The following is an 18,622-nucleotide window of genomic DNA, read 5'->3' as shown; positions in this document are numbered from 1 at the left end:
CCATGGTGATTTCTGATTGGCCAAGCCTCACGTCCTTCTTCAGTTCTCGCCCGCTGCCTATGCAGGACTTTCTGCCCGCCTTCCAAAGAAGCTCCGCCCCCTTGTCCTCCCATTCTGCCTTACTCGTTCAGCCCAACCCAGAGGGAGTGCAGAGTCTCTCAATTGGTAGAGGGTCAGAGAGACCGTGCCTCTGATTGATCAGACCTCAGGAGGTGGGACGAACTGAGCGGAACAAGTTATTGAATGGTTAAAAGGGAAATCAGTCAGATGCCGAGTCCCGCCTTCTGACTTTGGCGGGTAACCTAGCAACTCAGATACCACGGAGGTAACTGTGAGAAGAGAAAACCCGAGCCCTACGAGCAGGTGAGTGACCAGGTGGGGAAAGACTGGGAATGAGGGGGGAGATGTGGAATGGGGTCCAGCTCACTATCCTTTGGGTCCATAAGGAATAAGGAACCCCCACCGTGATCCCGTCCCCGCCTCAGGACCCCGCTCTCCAGCCCCTGCCTCAGTCTGGACCACCCCTGCGACCGCCTGCAGGGACCACTGGACATCGGTGTACTCTGCCCCTTCGCTTTTCATCTTCATGGCCCCGCTTTCTCATCCCTGAAACGTGGGGTCAAGTGGAGTCACATCGGAGTTAACAAATTATGAGTCAAACACAGGTGCTGCGAAGGAGAGGAGAGTTTATAAGTCCCCTTCCGTTCCACCCAATGGCCATATATATTCCAAGGTGAGTAAGCAATGAAAGGTATCTTATCCGAGTAAATGTTTCAATTAGGTCATTGCGATTATGCCAATATTTGCCTTTTGTGCTAACTTTAAAACTTAACTCCTATCCCTGTCCTTAAAACGTGATTTCGTTTGCAAACTTAAGACACGGAGTTCGCTGTGAGGATCAAATGAAGTAAGGAAATGAAGAGATTGGCATAGAGCCGAGGAACATAGTAAGTGCTCAGTACATAGTAGTGACTTTTTTTTCCTAAAACACATCCATCCTCTACTCTTCCTGCTTAAAATAACTCCAACAGTTATCTCCATACCCTAAATATTCACATATTCAACGAGTATTTGTTGAGTAGTGCCTATTACTGGGTACTGGAGTGGAGCAATTAATAAAAGAAACTTTATTCCTCCCCTCATGAAATCTGTCTAATGTGAGAGATAGATGTTAATCAAATACTGATATACAGGTAAATATAAAATTATACCTGCAGAGATTCACTTCCAGAATGATGGAGTGAGGAGGTCAACAAATTCTCTTCTCGAAAAGCAATGAGGGAAGCTGCGATGGCTGAATTTTTAACCTTATTCCCTGGGACACTTTCTTATTCCCTGGTCCCCCTGTAAGGCAAGTGGAAGTGAGATTCATAACCAGGATAACCAGGCCAGGACAGGACAAAAGGCCAGTGAGTGAAAATGGTGGGAAAGTCAAGAGCGAAGAAGGGGTGTGTTCTGAGGTCACCCTTTATGCCTTGTCTGAAGATAAAAGGTTTTTAGCTGAAGGCAAGAATCTAGCCCACCATTCCTTTTCCCAAACTTCCCCCTCTACTCAAACAGCCTTTTGATTGAAAAGAGTGATAACAAGCTGCAGAGTCATAGTCATCTCCTGCCTCCAGGCTGGACAGGCTGCTCAGGGCTCTGGCTGGAGCAATCTCAGAAACACATTCCAGGTCTACAGGGCCAGATGAAAATGCTGGAGTTTTAGCTTGGTGTTTCCGCTCAGTTTGCAGTGAAAAATTGAATTAAAGGGGTGAGTTTTCCCTGCCTTCTCAATTGTTAGGTTCCCCCACGCACTTCCCTTTTTTCCTAGGAGAGAATTGCTTAGGGCAATGAGGCCGGATTACCACCTGATTCATGCTTGAACATATTATAATACTTCCCTTTGAAGAGGGCTTTTAACTCTTGAAAAGGCTTTCCCATCTATCAAATCATCCCTCCTCCATCCAGCTCCCTTTGATGTGGCTAGGACAGGTGTTGCATCCCCAGGTGCCAGAGAGATAAGGGACTTGCCCACACTTATTCCCAGAGCCCCTGGCAGGGGCCAGTCTACACACCCAGGTCTCTTAACACCACCTCGTGAATCTGATCTTGATTCTGTAATTGATGGTGGCTTTTGATGGCACAGTTTCAGCTGGTCAGATAGAGCTGGGCCAGACTTGGACAAGAATCTCTTTGAACCCGGATGGAGCACCGGACTTGGGATGGGGAGGCCAGGAATTTTATAGCAGAGCAAGGTCATTGTGGTCTAGACCAGTGGTTCTCAACCAGGAGAAACCTCCCCCTACCCCGAAGGGACATTTGGCAATACCTGGAGACATTTCGTCTCCAACTGGTCAGAAACTAGTAGTGGGAGAAAGATGCTACTGGAATTAAGTAGGCGAAGGCCAGGGGTGCTGCTAAACTTCCTACAGTGCATGGGACGGCCCCCACCACAAAGAATTACTTGACCCAAAATATCTGTAGTGTGGAGGTTGAGAAACCCTTTTCCCTTCAGGCCCTGGTTAGTGGACGAGAAAGCAAAAGTTATTAAAAATCAAGATCATTTGAAATACAGAGCATCAGGGAAAGTATCTCTTCGACCTTAGCTCTCAAATTGGTCTCTACGACCAATCTGAGGCCTTGAACTTGTGTGAAAAGCCAGCGTTTTGCACTTTATAAGGTTATAATTTAAATAAATAAATAAATGTATGCGTGTAGATAGATAGATGATAGATAGAGGAAGAAGGAAGGAAGGAAGGAAAGGAAGGAGGGAGGGAGGGAGAGAGAGAGAGAAAAGAAAGGAAAGGAAATAGGGAAGGAAGGGAAGGAGGGAGAGAGAGAGGAAGAGAGAGAGAGAGAGAGAGAGAGAGAGAGAGAGAGAGAGAGAAAGAAAGAAAGAAAGAAAGAAAGAAAAGAAAGAAAGAAAGAAAGAAAGAAAGAAAGAAAGAAAGAAAGAAAGAAAGAAAGAAAGAAAGAAAGAAAGAAAGAAAGAAAGAAAGAACGGGAAGTTTATTTGAGAAGAATTCTAAATTCATTAACTAGGAAATTCTTCTTTCTGTCTGAAACAACTAAAATGATACTATCCACAGTTGGATATAACCAGAAATAAACCCTTCTAAAGCTATACTGTAACCAAAAGAGGAATTAAAAAGCATGATAAATTAATGTGTAAGGAGGAGGAAACCAGAGAATGGTGAGTGGTTTAATGGATCTCTGTTCTGCTGCATCACTAACAGAAAAACATGAATAACATAGAAACTAGAAAAATTAAAAGGAGTAAAAAGTGATCCCAGGTTGGCTCTTTATAAACTCTTCTCATAAAAACATAGATCCTATTTTGAGGGAAAGTATGTCTTCTATTTTAAGACATATTCGATTGTTAATATGAACTTATATCATTTTTGAAGTCATAATGAAAGTAATAAAGCTAAACATTATTGAGCCGAGACTTCATTCTATACACACAGCGATTCCATCAAGCGCAGGTCCCGTTACTCTCCCTATTTTGCTGATGAGGAAGCCAAAGCTCAGAGAGATAGATCGACTTGCCTAATGCCACACCGCAAGGAAATGGTAATACACTGGGATTGAACTCCAAATGTGCCTAACATCGGAACCCACAAACTTAATCACTGTGCAACAGGCTCGAATGTTTTTCTGTATCAGAGATGAGGACCCAGAAGGTTGAGTGAATTTGTTCAGGGCTATAGCTGTGGCCAACGGCTGGCAAAGAGTGTTCATTGCGACCAGCAGCTTAAAGCTCTGTCCCGGGTAGCACATTCTCTCCCAAGCTCAGTCATTATTCAGTGTCCTCTGTCTCCAAAGCCCAGGACAACACTAGAGCTGTGGCCGCAAAGCCGTCGCCACAGATGAGAACCTGTTAATACCTCCAGCGTTCCCTGCTACAGCCCCAGCCTGGGAATCTGTTGCAAACTCAGTATAATCTACGTAATACAGGATTTTAAAAAGGACAAGAGAGGATTGGGGAATCATTCAAAAGTAGAGAGAGCAAAAACAAAACCAAAACAAAAAAACACACGCAACTAAACTCTGGGAAGGAAAAAACAAATTAGACTTAAATCTTTTATTTTAAATTCGCGTCCTGAGTCAGGGGATAGGAAAACACCCATAGGCCAAACTTTGGCCCATAGTTTTCGCTATTGAGATATTACAATATTCTCTGGTTCTAACTCAGCACATAACCTATTTTGTGAAATGACATTATCCTATTGTGCCAGCACCTCCCCGTGAGAAAAGCGGGCCTATTGGTAATTCTGGGTTCGCCATCTCCAGATTGAGCTACTATGCAACAGTTGCTTGAGCCAGCAGTCTTCATCATGAATATGCCCCTTTGCAGCCTCTCTCTTCCCGCTCTAGACTTGGAAGGCTCAGATAAAGCGTACCGCAGCCTGAAGAAAGCTGGACGTGTGGTTTGTAGGCCAGCGAAATCTTCCTGAGGCTAAAAGGAAAATTCCTGCTGCTTCAAAGGCACTTCCCCTTATTAACTCAGCAAGTAGGTGGTGGGATTGGAACTAAGCAACCAAGACTCCCTTACCCATTAGCGACGTCTTTGAGTTCTAAGCAGAAAAAGGGGGCAGGGGAAGGATGAAGCAGAGAGTGTTAGGTGTGGGGAGAAGCGTGGGGGTGGGTGGGAATCGTACCTCTCGGAAACCTGACAGAACTGTCAAAATACATGAGATAAGCTATGCAAATTGTGAAATCCACAACATGGCTTTACTCAATCTGTAATCATACAGAAATTGCAAATTTTTCACTAGGATAGAAAATAGAAACAATGACCATGAGCTCCATCTCTCGTGAAGTCTTCTGTCTGCCATCTCCACCCCCAACCATATTTCTTACCCCCAGACCATTCTTTCGTAGCTTGCTCACATCTAAGTGGAAAGTAGTCTTTTTTTTTTTCTTTTTAAAGTCATGGGGCATACCAGGAATGTAGCTAGGAAGGCACAAAGTCTCAATCAGAGCTAAGAACCAATCAGAAAATATGTACTTGTCTAGGAATACGTGTGCTGTGAATTTTCAGGAGAAGGCTGGGACCGTTTAGTTGGATGTACTTAGTTGGTTCAGTGGTATCTGGTTTGGGAAGAGATGTACACACAGCACTAAAGTTATTTACATTGATTCCCGTGGTGAGAAGCCTGTGCTGAAGACCCTTCTTGGGTCTCTCTTAATTCCAATTACATCAATGAGAAGGCCTCAGCTTGTTGTTAATAAGTTTTTTGTATATTCACCTTCTATCCTGCAACTTTGCTATAGTTGTTTAATTCCAGGAGCATTTTTGTTGATTCTTCGAGATTCTCCACGTTAACAATCATGTCACTTGCAAACAGGATAGTTTTATTTTTTCTTTCTCAATTAGTATACATTTTACTCCCTTTTCTTGTCTTATTACATTAGCTAGGATTTCTAGTATGATATTGAACAGGAGTGGTGAGAGGGGACATCCTTGCCTTGTCCCTGATCTTGGGGAGGAAACCTCTCGTTTCTCATAATTAAGTACGATGTTAACTCTAGCGATCATGTCGATAAATCTAGTACCCATCTGACACCATAAATAGTGATTACAATATTATCGACTATATTCCCTATGCTTGTAGATGTTCTTTTTCAAGTTTACGAAGTTCCACTCTGTTCTTAGTTTGATGAGAGGTGTTTTGTTTTGTTTTGCTTTGTTATCATAAACAGGTATTGGATTCTGTCAAATGCTTTTTCTGCATTTATTGATATGATCATATGATCTTTCTCTTGTCAATGTGATGGATTACATTAATTGGTCCTTGAATGGTGACTCAGCCTTGTGGACCAGGGATAAATCCCACTTGATCACGGTATATAATTCTTTTTATACATTGTCAGATTCAATTTGTGAATATTTTGTGAATAATATGTTCGTGAGATCTATTGGTCTGTAGTTTTCTTTTCTTATAATGTCTTTATCTATTTTGGTATCAGAGTAATGCTAATCCCATAGAATCGGGAAGTGTTTTTCTGCTCCTGTTTTGTGGAAGAGATTGTAGAGAACTAGTATAATTTTCCCCTTAAATATTTGGCAGAATTCACCAGTGGAAGCATCTAGGCATGGTGCTTTCTGTTTTAGAAGGTTATTAATTATCGATTCAATTTCTGTAATAGAAATGGACTCATGTGTGTTATCTGTTTCTCCTTGTGTGAGTTTTGGTAGATTGTGTCCTTCAAGAGATTGGTTCATTTCATCTAGGTTGTCAAATTTGTTCATAATATTCCTTTACTGTCATCTTAACGTCCAAGGGATCGGTAGTGACGGCCTCTCTTTTCCTCCTGATATTAGTAATTTGTCTTTTCTCTCCTTTTGTAGTATGCCTTTAACATACCACAAAAGGGGTAACTTGCTCATCTTGCTTTTTTAACAACAGAGATCTGGATTCAGACCCATTTTTCCTGGGTAATTGTATCTAGTTAGAATGAAATAATATCAGGATGTAGATATCGTTATCTTCTACTTAAGGAAAAAGACGCAGATTTTCCAGTTACGGTGGAGATATAAAGCTTCTTTTTTAATGAAAAATACTTAAAATGAAAGCATACTTAAAAAAAAATAAGTCGATTACAGTACAACTTGGTGTATAGATCTGGCAGAAATCACAGAGGCGGCATGCGAATGAGAGATTTGGGCAACTCCGAGCTAGAACTGTCACAAAGGCCTCTTTCCTGACCTACCCATTCTACTGCAAACGGTGTGGTGTCACGCTGCCCTACGATCCCCGTGTCACGATCAGGCGTGGAAGTGTGGCTTGGTAATTAGTTGATAATAAATCCAAAGTATGTGAATAATTGACTCAAAACCGTAAAAGTCAAGGAGAAATGATTCAAAGTTTACCCTAAAATCATTTAGTCACTCTCACTCACTTGCATTCTGATAAGCGTCCTTAAGGAGAAAAAGACAGGGTGACAGCTCTCTGTGCCTAATCCTGGGTGTACCCATGGGACCATGACACCACTAGGAGCATCATGTGACAGTAGAAAGAAAAATGGACAAGTCATGTGTGTGTGTGTGTGTACATATATTTTTACACAGATAAAACAACACATATGAACATTCATACGTGTCGTCGTTAAGTAGATCGAATGCCTTAAGAACCAAATCTTAAACATATCTGTTCTCCGCGTCACTACATGACAGAACTCTCGGAAACTGGACCAGCAAAGAATTATTCTATGTCCACCATAGAAGTCAATCTTAAAATGGGCAGACTGGACAGAGTGGTGGTTATGGGGTCCAGGCTCCTGAACCGAATTCCCAGCTCTGACACCTAACAAGCTGTCAACGAACAGAAACATCCCACCTCTGTCTGCCTCCTTTTCTGTGAGGAAAAGCGGAGTTAATTCGTATAAAATTAGAGCAATGTCTGGCACACAGTTAAGTTCTCAAGAGTTAGCTAACACGAAACTGGCGGTCCTTAAAATGAGATTCCCCCCGCCCGCCCACACACACAGTCCGGTTTTTATTACACTCTGACTTCTTCACGGGCCAGTGGTGGATTTGTGCAGTAGTTTTGTAGGTGTTGGGTTTTCTTCCCCTTTTTTCTCCCCAGGGGGGAAAAATATAACTTACTTCAAACCTTTTTTTTTTTTTTTTACATGTTCTGAGAGTAAAAGTAATAAAATATCCAACCAGCCCATTTGAATGAAGACGAGGTATAATTTGCATGATAAAGATATATTTCCATGTATGAAATTCATCGGCAGAATTAATGACAAATAAAGGGGATGATCCAATTAAAGTTCCCCATCCATTAGCAATCTGGCTTCGCTCTCAGGGCAGGAATTTTCAAAAGGAGAGGCTTACGTTGGAAATGATTTCAATATTAAGGTTGGTGGCATTAAAAAGGACATGAAATGATCATATTAGAATTCAAGGAAAAGAGATCCTCTGGTGATTTTTGTCATCGAAGTCAGATGCGTTCCGCCCCCCTCTTTCTAGTTCCACTTGCTTTTTTCCCTTGTTCACCCAAATGAGCTGTCAAGTGCTGATGGGCGTCATCATAATCAAAGAAAACAAGTTTGCCCTTTAAAGCAAAAGAGGTAATTTGGCTGAAAGCAAATTGGAAACATTTCATATAACGTTGCATTTGCAGCCACCATCTCTGAAGAATTCGGGCATTTTGATTTATGCCTGAGAGCTTTGGGGGACAATGGGGAGAAGTGCGTTTCATTCAGCACGTTGGTCGCATTCATTCCCTGTGGCCACGGGGCAAAGATCCTTCATCCACAGAGAGGATGTCCCTAAACCACTATTTTCAGGAAACGCCTTGAAAGAACTCGTGAGATCGAATGGAGAGCAGGAAGTGGGTGTGAATGAAAGATGCAAGATAATGTCCTTCACTCAGTCCTCAGCTCCGAGAGGCTTCTGATTTTTGATCCATGTTGTCCGGACAAAGAATCAAGCATCCTTCGCATCTGATCTGGCTGCGTTTCTTCCTGGTCCTGAAGTCACTTCAGGTGTTTCGTTGATCCCCTCCCCTTCTCTCTGTTTACTCTCTGGTTTGGTAAAATGAAGATACCTTTTGTGGCTTCAGACGTCACGTCTTTCTCCCTTGCATTTATCTCTCTATCCCCAAGGTCTCCTTGGACTGTCCCGCCTCTGTCCCCCAATCTTGCGATGCCAGTTGCCTAGAATATTTTGTCAGCTAGGGCTTTTTGATCGCAAGCAACAGAAACTGACCCTGGCTAAACAAAATGATGATGGAAAAGCTGGGGAACCAGGCCCCAGAAAGGACAGCAGCCGAGGAGGTTCTGGGGATCTTGGCAACAGGGTTCGGGAACCCACCCCTGGTGTGAATCAGCTCCCACCGTTTCCCATCCATGTGTTACCCTTCAGAATTCCCAGGAGGGAGAAAACAGGGCTCTTCGGTTGGCAGTCCCACCAAGATTGCACACGGTAGATGAGTTCCTCAAGAGAGAAACTGGTGCTGTCACCTGGCAGAGGAAAGGGATCATGGGAAGGCCAAAACATCCTTGTCCACTGTGCTCCCCTTACGACAGCTAGAGCTCAATGAGTTTAAAACTGAGCTCTTCATCTTCCCCTCCAAACTTCCTCTCCCAATTTCCCTAGTGTCTTCGGGTCCCCACCATTCTCCCCCAGTCACCCAAATTCAAAACCGACTTTCACTCACCAAGTCCTACTGGTTCTTTCTTCTTTCTATTTCGTTGGCTTGCACTGTGTCTGTAGCCACTTCTAACTGTAAAGGTGTCTGAGAAGGTGAGTACTAAGTTATTTCCAGCCTCTACAGTATAGGCAAGCAAAGGGAAGGAGATTGGGAAGGGGATGGTGCCTGCCACAAAGGGTCGTAGCCTAATGAGAACCTATAATGAGAATTCGACCCAGCCTGGAAGCCCAGGAAAGGCTTCGCTGAAGAAGTGGCGCTTGAACTGAGATACGTGTATAAGGAATCAATTTGATAAGGAGGAGAGAGAACAACATTTCAGGAAAAAGAAACAGCAGGTGCAAAGGCCCTGAGGTGGAAAGTTTATAATATCTCAACCTATCTATCTGCCGCCAGTCCTTTCTCTATAAATCATCCACACACCAGATCTTTCTCAATAATATGACTTTATCCTGTTAAAACTTTTCCTGAAATCCAAATGGATCCCAGTTTCCCACGAGGTAAAGTCCCCACTCTGACGTTGAAGGCTGGTTATCATCTCAACTTATTCTGTGACTACAGTTTTAGCCACTTCTTCCTACAATTGTCGAACCTTCCTGTGTACATTTTTCATATCCCAAACTAGGTTATAAACTCTGGGAGGACAGGAATCATACCTTGCATCTCTTTTATATCCCCGGGGGCTCAATCGATACCAGAATAAATGACTACAGGCATGATCTTCATTACAGGGAGCAGGAGTAGATGCAAGCAGACCAGTTAAGAAGCTCTGTAGTCATCTAAGTAAGATATTATAAGGCCCTTCAGTGGCAGCGAGGCTGCCGAGAAGGAGAGGGACTAGGAGCTGTTAAGGAGAGGACACAGCTAGAATGGGGTGGCAGACTGGATGTGGGGGGTGAGGAAGAGCGGGGGGGTGGCGCTCAGGTTTCTGACTTGAGCAACTAGGAGGGCAGGATCGCTGATCATGAAGACAAAGGATAAAGAGAGAGTAGGGTGAGGGGTGGGCACAGCCGACCCTGGGCAGTAAGCATTCAGTAGGCACCTCTGGATCTTCAGCAAGGTCCAGAGATTCAGACTGGGGAATCACCGAAGTCCCAGACTTGGGATTGTGGACTAATAATATCAGTTATTATTTACTGAGCACTCGCAATGTTCAGACCCTGTGCCAGAAGCTTCCCATTGAAGCTGGAGATCTCTGTCTTATGGCCAACGAAGCCCAGGCTTAGATATCCAAGGTCTCCAAGCAAGGATGTGAAACCAGCTGGGGCTGCCGCCAAGCTGGGACTCTCAGCCGTGGCGTCACGTAGGCAATCTAAATTACAGATTTCTAACTGCCGCCATAGATTTTTCTGAAGCCGTCTTTTAAATAAAGTTTTCATTTTGTGATTGATAGTTGTAGTTTTACAGAAAAGTTGCAGAGATAGTACAGAATTCCCATACGCCCTTCGTCCAGCTCCCCCAGTAGTAAGATCTCCCATAACCTCGCTGTTTCTCAAGACTGAGAAATTAACATCGGTACAAGGCTGTCAGCTAAGCTATCGAGTTGATTTGGATTTTGCCAGTTTTCCTACTTATGTCCTTTTTTCCATTCCAGGATACCACATTGCACTTAGCAGACCAGTTTTTTTGTTTTGTTTTGTTTTTTTTCAATTGTATTTTGAAATCGTTGTTCATCCCAGCCCAATCTTCAAAATCCGTGCTTGAAAACCAGTGCCAATGGGCTGCGCTGGGCCCAGTCCTGGACGTTCTCAGCTCTACCGTTTGCTCTGTCCCTGTTCTGCTGTTTCTTAGGCTGCGGCCCCCAGCAGGCCTCATTGCCCAGGCTGGCTTGTCACTTGGTTCGTCTCTGGGTTTGGCCAATGGGAGGCCCTGGTGTTAGACCTGAGGGTGAGAAGGAGGGAGAAACCGGAGTATTTCTCCCCTCTCTGCTTCGGGTCATGAGCATTTCCAGCCATGGTCACAGCTCCTCTGGGGGCTATAGTTACTCCGGGACAGGAAATGGCTGTGATTCCAGCTTCCCTGGGGTGACCCTGTTCCCCAAGCTTGCTACCTCCTCTCCTGCGGTGGCTTCCTGCCATTAACAATTGCTGGGGGGTGGGGAGCGGTCCAGCTTCCCCTGGTTGGCCTCTCTACCCTTCCATCACCTCCATCGCCAGTTTTCTGTGTTTAAATACTGAGAATGATGTCAGCATTCCTGGTTGGCCCCTGCCTGACACATGTGCCCAAGACCCAGATCTGCACTTGGCCCTCCTACCCTTGCGGCCCTGACACTGTCACAAAGCTACAAGCTGCTTTCAGTCAGGGGTTCTGTGTAGAAGCCACAGAGCAGCTGAAATGAGGTCTCCATGTCAAGTGCACAGCTGCTGTGGCCGCACCAGCCACATCCAATGTCTGCACAATTCTGCTAAGTGCTTACTCCTTCCTTTTTTCAGGATGTCTGGAGATAATAAAAGCCAGAGACCCATCTAGTCTACCAACGTCTCACTCTCCCAGGACGTACAAAGACAAAGAATTAATTAAATGGCTTTAGACGTTCTCTCCGTGGGCCCCCTCTACCAAGGCCCCGACATCAACAGAATACGGGTGACAGCAGAGCCATCCAAACTGCCAGCCTTCCTGCTAAAATCCTCGGTCCCCTCTAAGACCAAACTCACCACTATTGAGACCAAGAGGATCATGTCCGTACTGGACGAGACCATCTACAAGGTGGAGTTGGCGACCCTGCTGTCATACGTGGCATCCCGTACCGAGGATCTGGAGGGGATGCTGGGAGGGGACATCATGAAAGCCGTGAGAGAGCATGAGGACCTCTGCCAGGCCTTCCTGGACAAAGCCAGTTACCTGCAGGATGAAGAAAGGCAACTGCAGGAGGAAGAAGAGTTTGAGGAGGAAACGTGGTTCAGAGACCAGCTCCTCTCCATACAGCTGCAGAAAAGCCACTTCCTACCGCTTAGGCAGCAGATCAGGGAATCCACCAGGAACATCCTGAGACTCTTGCTCAGTAACCCGCAGGCCGCCAAGCTCTTGCAGATGCAGAGGCTGGGCAGAAGTGCAGAGGCTCAGACTTTTATCGATAGCCTGATGGAACTTCGGGGTTTCCTGTTTGAGAAGCTACTCACCAGTCCCATGGAAGCTAGGGAAAAGGCTCAGTTCATACAGGATATCACCAGACGGAACAAAAGGAACCAAGAGATCATCGATGCTCTTGAAAATGAATTGGCAGAAAGCATGAAGACCAGGGACGCGGAGGTACCGCTTTACAGTCAGTACAGGTCACGTTTTGGGAGGAGTCCAAATCTTTTGGCAGTTGGGTTTTTTCCCGTGACATAAAAAACTGTTTTCATTTATTCCACAGATATGGTTTTAAGTACTTACCAGGTGCCACGTCTTATAAATAAGTCAACATGGTCCCAGCCTCATGGAGTTCATGGTAGGGAAGGCAGGTCTTAAAGAGCTGATTTCATTACAGTTTTGAGAAGTACAGCAAAGGGTAAATATAGGGTGCTATAAGGGAGTGATACAGAAGAACTGAACCAAAAGGGTCCGGGATGTTGAAGACATGATGAGAGGTGTGAGCCAAACAAGTGAGGTAGGGAAGAACTTTCCAGGCCAGGGGTAGGCAAACTTTTTTTTACAAAGGGCTGGATAGTAAATGCCCTTGGCTTTGTGGGCCAGGCAGTCTCAGCTGTAATTGCTGAATGCAAATGCCATTACAGTGTGAAAGCAGCCAGAAACAATTCATAAATGAATGGGCTATGTTCCAATAAAACTTTATTTGCAAGTACAGGCAGCTGGCTAGATTTGCAGACCCTCATCCCAAGAGGAGGGAGGGTGTGTGCCTAGGTCCTCAAACGGGGATTGGCCTAGCCGCTTCAGAAATCCAAAGACTCTTGGTGAGCCAGAAAGAAGGAGCAAAAACAGACCTGGAATGAGGGGCGGGGGAGAGATCACACAGGATTTGGGGTCTGAGCAAGGAATGTGCTCTTTATCCTGAGGGCAAGGGGTAGGTGGGAGGGGCGGAAGCTCTAGAAGAATTTTTAAGAAGGGAAATGATCCCAACCTGATCATAATAATTTTGGACACATACACGTATTGCTCTTTACATATAAAGCCTTACAAACTCCCTGTGAGGTGGTGATAAATATAGGTTTGGCTGCTTAAAACAGAGACGCCCAAAATGATAGCAGCTCAGTTACGATGGAAATGTATTATTCCTCTTTAGTGGAAAAGCTGGGGCCGGCATGGAGGCACTGCTTCAGAAAGTGGTCAGGGGCCCAGGCTCCTTCCACCTGGCTTCTCTGCTTACCCCCATTGTGGGACTTCTAACTGTGGACCTAGAAGGTTGCCAAGGCTTTCTGCCATCACGTCACCACGGGTCCGGCCATCGGGAAGGAGGAAAAGGGGAGAGGACTTGGTCCTGCCCTTTAGGGATGTGAGCCGGAAGCAGCAGACAGGGCGGTTCTTAGCTACGCCCAGCGGCAAGAGATGCTGGGATGGGTGGTGTGTTGCCGGGGCCATGTCCCCAGCAGAACATTCTGCTGCACGGCCTTTCTGGGGAGAACGGGTCTTGGGGGACAGCCAGCCAGCGCTGCCACAGGCACGTCCATTTTCATCCCTGTGACAGGTGAGAGATCAAGGCCCTGCGAAGCTATTGGCCACCCTGTCCCCATTCTCTAGCTCAGGCAGTGCCCCCTTATGGTCTCACGGATTTTGCCCTTTAAGGCATTCATCAGATTTCATTCATAAATATTTGTGTGATTAGTTGACGATTTGATTTGGGTCTCTGGCTCCCCACAAGAGGACAGGTATCTTGTCTCTTTTGTGTCCCCAGTGAGCCAGGCACAAAATTGGGTTATGGTAACCATTTGCTGGGTGGAGAGGTGACAGGCTCCTGGGTGCTCAATCAGAGGAGGCCACTCATAGATTAGACAAGGTGTCCCTTAGGGACAAGGAGAGGGCCCCAAATGGCTTTTCTGGTCACATTTGGGCAGTGGAACTAGCTCGGGGCTTCCAAGTTGGACAGATTTAGGGTCGAGTTCCATTTTTGCTAGGTGGGCAAATTTCATCTTGTCACTGGACCTCAGTGAGGGGCGACACCAGTCAAACGTATTATAGAGTCCACAAGAAAAGCTTGGACTACTAATAATACTGCTAATACTGCCTGCTCTAAACGCCAACACCTAGAGCATGAAGCTGCCCACAGGATAAGCTTGCCCAAAAGCTGCCTCTTCCCTCCCAGCTCCCAGTGTGCAAGAAGTGAGCTCAGACCCCCCATAGCCCTGCTGCCGGCTGACCCCAGCCCACGACCCAGCCACAACACCAGGGGGTTCAGAAAGACTCTAGTGCTTGTGGTCAGGCTTCCAAGCTTATTTACAAAACAGCCCCATCCTCCTCCCCCATTCCTATTTTAAAACAAACTGAGCAGGGGACGAGCCGGGCCCTCAAGGGAGAGTGGGTGGCCATCCTGCAGAGTGTTTCTCTCACTCATTCATCGCACTGTGTCTCTACCGACTGGGCGATCCTTTGCTGTCCCAGACCTCTTCTAGGGCCTTGCTCTGCTTGCCTGTGCCTTTCACTCGTGCAGGGAAATGGGGGGACGGGGGGACCGAGAACCTGGCCTCTGGATCGGACAGAGGTAGTTAAGGCAGGCAGCATGCCCCGCCCTAAGGATCAGGCGGCGATGGATGGCCGGCTTCTCCTATGCTGATGGGTGGTCACGTGGGTATTCACGGAGCCTCTTCTCTTCCTGGCCCAGGTGGAGAAGGAGAACTTTGTGATCCAAGAACTGAAAAATCACCTGCACCAGGTGCTCAGGTTCTCGGAGAACAGCCTCCTACGCACCAAGCAGGAGTCCGAGAAGCAGCAGAAGGCGGACTACCGGGCCTCGCAGGCCAGGGTGGCCAAGATCCAGCAGGAGATCCTGCACCTGCGGTCACAGTTCCACAACCTGCTCATGGAGAACCGGGAGGCAGAGCAGGCGCTGAGGAAGGTGCTCCGGGAAGCAGCGGGGACGGGACAATGGAGCCACTGGGGCAGGGCAAGGGGCGGAGGGAGGTCCAGTGTGTAGGGCAGGGCAGGGTTGCTGCAGCCACCCAGGGAGCAAGGGCAGCCCAGGATTGAGCCGGCATCCCCCGGGAGGCAGGAGGGTGTAGCCCCGGGGACTGGGGACAGAGAGACCAGGTCCTGTCCTGCTGCACCTCGGCTCTGTGACCTTGGGCAAGTTCTCTAACTCCTCTGAGCCCCACAGGGGTGCTAACACCGACCTTGCTCACATACCATGCGAAGGAAAGGAAGGAGCACATGAACCTGAGTCCAGTTACTTAACTCCCTCTGAGCCTCAGGTTTCACACCTTGAAAATGAAAGTCTTCAGGGGTTATTACGAGAACTAAAGGAGATGATAGAGAGCTGGCGCATAGTAGGTGCTCCATAAATATCATTTCTTCATTAGCCTTCTCCACCACCTCAGCCGAGACCGAGGCCCAGTAGCGCCCAGCTTGCTTCCACGGCCCTCGCTTTCCTCGCGAAGGGCACCACCCTCTCTAACGCTTGTTCCCGGTTTCCGCTTAAGGTCGCGACCCTTGCGCATCTGATGGCAGCCGTGGGCCTACGTGCCCATGAACATGCTGGTGCAACGATTCTTGGGGGTCGCGGGCCCCCTGAGGCCAGCACATCCTTTTTTTTTTTTTTTTAATTAAGGTGAAAGTCCCATAAGAAAGTTAACCATTTTAAAGTGAACAATCCCACGGCATTTCGTGCCTTTACAGTGATGTGCGACCATCACCTCTGACCAGGTCCAAAAAACATTTCGTCCTCTCAAAAGAAAACCCCACATGCATGAAGCGGTTGCTCCCCACGCCCCACCCTCCCGCCCAACAGCCACTGATCTCCTTCCTATCTCTGTAGATTTGCCTATTCCGGGCACTTCGCGTGAATGGAATCTTGTAATACGCAGGCTTTTGTGTCTGGCTTCTTGCACTTAGCATCGCGTTGTCAAAGTTCGCCCACGTAGCATTTACGGGTACTTCGTTCCTTTTTATGGCTGAATAACAAGCCACACTATGTATAAGAGCCGATCTTTTCAAAACAAAATTAAATCCACCCAGTCACTTCCCCTGTCGCTTACACTAGAGTCCACGCCCCGTCCCCTCTGACGCTCCCTCCATGTCCCTCTCATCCTGCCCTCCCTGGGACCGGGCTCCTCCTCAGCCACTCTGTTCCAGCCCCCCTGGCTCGATTTCTGTTCTTTAAAAACCACAAACTAGTTCCCGCCCCTGGGCCTTTGCACCTGTTGCTCCCTCTGCTTAAAATGCTCTAAAGCCAGACTGCTGGCTTCAAATCCAGGCTCTCGCACCCATCAGCTCTGTGACCTTGGGCAAGTGAGTGAGCACGTCTGATCCTCGGCTTCCTCATCTGTGAAACGGAGGGGAACCTACCCGTATGGATAGGCGAGGCGCGTGAGGCACCCGTGACAGGGCCGGCTGATGCGGATGGTGCTGAGTGCTGTTTACTGTTAATACTAGTCTTTGGATTTTTTTTAGAAGAAATATAAAGTGGAGACGGAAATTGAGAACTGGATCCAGAAATACGATATAGAGATGGGTGAGAAGCAGGTATTCATCGCTGCATAAGTCTCTCTCGAGTGCATTCCCTAAGACCCTCTTAGAATGGGGAATTAGGAGGAGCCCCAGGATGGTCCAAGTTCTGGGCCTCCCCAGGGGGGCCTTGTAACATGGGCCTGAAGCCGGCCCCCTTCCTGCCCTTTCCTTTGGCTCAAGGGTTTGTCTAGCTTGGGGCAGCGAGGGGAGAGGTAGGAAAGGAAGGAGCCAGAAGCTCTGAGCCACTAAGAAGTGCTTGACACTAGGACCTATGATCCTGGCTCCATCTAGTGTTCACATCCCATACTGTCTGTTCCCTCTTCTCATCCCCAGCAGACTCAGACATGAGCTTGCCTCCACCTGACTGCATGAGACGTGCCACTGCTGGGACATAGCAGTGAAGAAAGTCCCCCTTATCTTTTGGAGGGTCTACTCTAGTGTCTTACCAGCCGTGTGACCTTAAGCAAGAGACTTGACCTTGTTTCTCTAGTCCCAAGGAGGGGGTGGATTCCTGGTCGACTCTGTGTCCTCTGAAAAGTCCTTGGCTTCTGGTAGATACTTGGTCAACATTAGTGGAAGAGAAGGTGGGAAATAGGTGTGAATTACAACAGGAGAGGCCACAGTTACACACAAGGAGGAACTGGAGGACGGTCACCTGAGAGTGTTCGACTGTGGTATCTCTGCGGAACGGGCAGCTTCGGTGGCAGCAGCTTGCGTTTTTTACGTCCCCACTGTGTGCCTGGCACGGCATCCAGTAATCCCATCTATCTCGTCATTTAATCCTGGAAGCCGCTCCCATCTACCCCACCCTGGGGGTTGGGATCATCCCCATGTTTCAGATGAGGAAAAATGAAGGCTTGAAAGGCGGAACCTCTTAAGGCCTGGCCAAACTCTGAACTCACTCCGGCCAACCCACAAGCCGTGTTCTTTCCTTGTTGCTGAAATTATTTCAGTCGGGTCCCACCCCAAGCTAGGAAGCAAGGCATCTCCCCGCCCATTCTCATGCGGGCCTTGGAGGCAGAAAGGCTTAGTGCAGGTGGCATCTGGCTGGGGCAGAAGCCCCTTTGGGAAGGGAGGGGCTGTATGCAGAGGAGGACGCAGGCGTGCCCGATGCCTGGTGACCCCCCATCCCGGCCTTCCCCAGGATGAGTACGAGGAGCTGGACATCATCCACAAGGAGGAGAAGGCCCAGCTGGAGGAGCTGAAGCAGAGGTACAACGCGCTGGTAGAGGAATTCGCCCAGATCCGCGAGGAGCGGGAGATCATCAACAAGAAGAAGGTGGAGGCCGAGCAGGAGCTGATGCGCATGATGCGGGCCGCCACGCTCATCCAGGCCGTGTGGAAGGGCTACCTGGTCCGCTCCATGCTCAAGTCCAGGAGGAAGCGGGGCAAGGGCAAAGGGAAGGACAAGAAGGGCAAGGGCAAGGGCAAGGGCAAGGGCAAGGGCAAGGCAGAGTGAAATTTTCCCCACAGCCTGCTTTTACATTTGATATGCCAATAGCACCCTCACCTCGCAGAGAGCAGGCCAGGAAGCCACTGGAATGGGGAGCCCTGGCTTCAGTGTGTTTTCGAAATTAAAAACCATTTTAAACCGCGTCCTACCGATAAACCTCATTTTACCCAGGACTGTCGTCTGCGTGCTTGTCCGTGCTCCCGGGTGCCATTTCCATGAGGAGAACGTGCAGGCCGGGTGTCAGCACATAACCGCTCTTTCCTCCAGCCGCTGTGGGGAGTCAGCCCCGGGCTGGAGCCCCCTTGGTCCCAGACCGGAAGCTGCCATCGCCATGATGGATGCATCACCCACTAGGACAGTGGGTGTGGGGTCAGGCAGAGGAACTCCTGGAAAAACAGGCTGCCCTCGGCCCTTGCTCTGGGACTGT

General features: G+C 47.6%; 1 protein-coding gene across 1 annotated transcript; it reads left to right on the top strand.

Moving 5' to 3' along the window:
- Positions 1–147: 147 nt before the first annotated feature.
- Positions 148–18,201, top strand: DRC10 (dynein regulatory complex subunit 10). The gene is made up of 5 exons (XM_039868152.1): positions 148–363; positions 11,579–12,395; positions 14,902–15,135; positions 16,686–16,757; positions 17,887–18,201. The coding sequence occupies exons 2-5, from the start codon at positions 11,667–11,669 to the stop codon at positions 18,199–18,201; spliced, it is 1,350 nt and encodes a 449-aa protein (XP_039724086.1). The 5' UTR covers positions 148–363; positions 11,579–11,666.
- Positions 18,202–18,622: the final 421 nt, after the last annotated feature.

This window comes from Pteropus medius, unplaced genomic scaffold, assembly GCF_902729225.1.
Source record: "Pteropus medius unplaced genomic scaffold, Ma_sr-lr_union100, whole genome shotgun sequence".
NCBI classification, from domain to species: domain Eukaryota; kingdom Metazoa; phylum Chordata; class Mammalia; order Chiroptera; family Pteropodidae; genus Pteropus; species Pteropus medius.
This window is presented reverse-complemented; position numbering and strand designations above follow the sequence as displayed.

Bases quoted from the DNA above. Each gene is read 5' to 3' on its own strand.
- DRC10 (XM_039868152.1), top strand. From the start codon at position 11,667: ATGGCTTTAGACGTTCTCTCCGTGGGCCCCCTCTACCAAGGCCCCGAC. The intron at 12,396-14,901 runs GTACCGCTTTAC...TTCCTGGCCCAG, and splicing joins TGAAGACCAGGGACGCGGAG to GTGGAGAAGGAGAACTTTGT. The intron at 15,136-16,685 runs GTGCTCCGGGAA...GATTTTTTTTAG, and splicing joins CAGAGCAGGCGCTGAGGAAG to AAGAAATATAAAGTGGAGAC.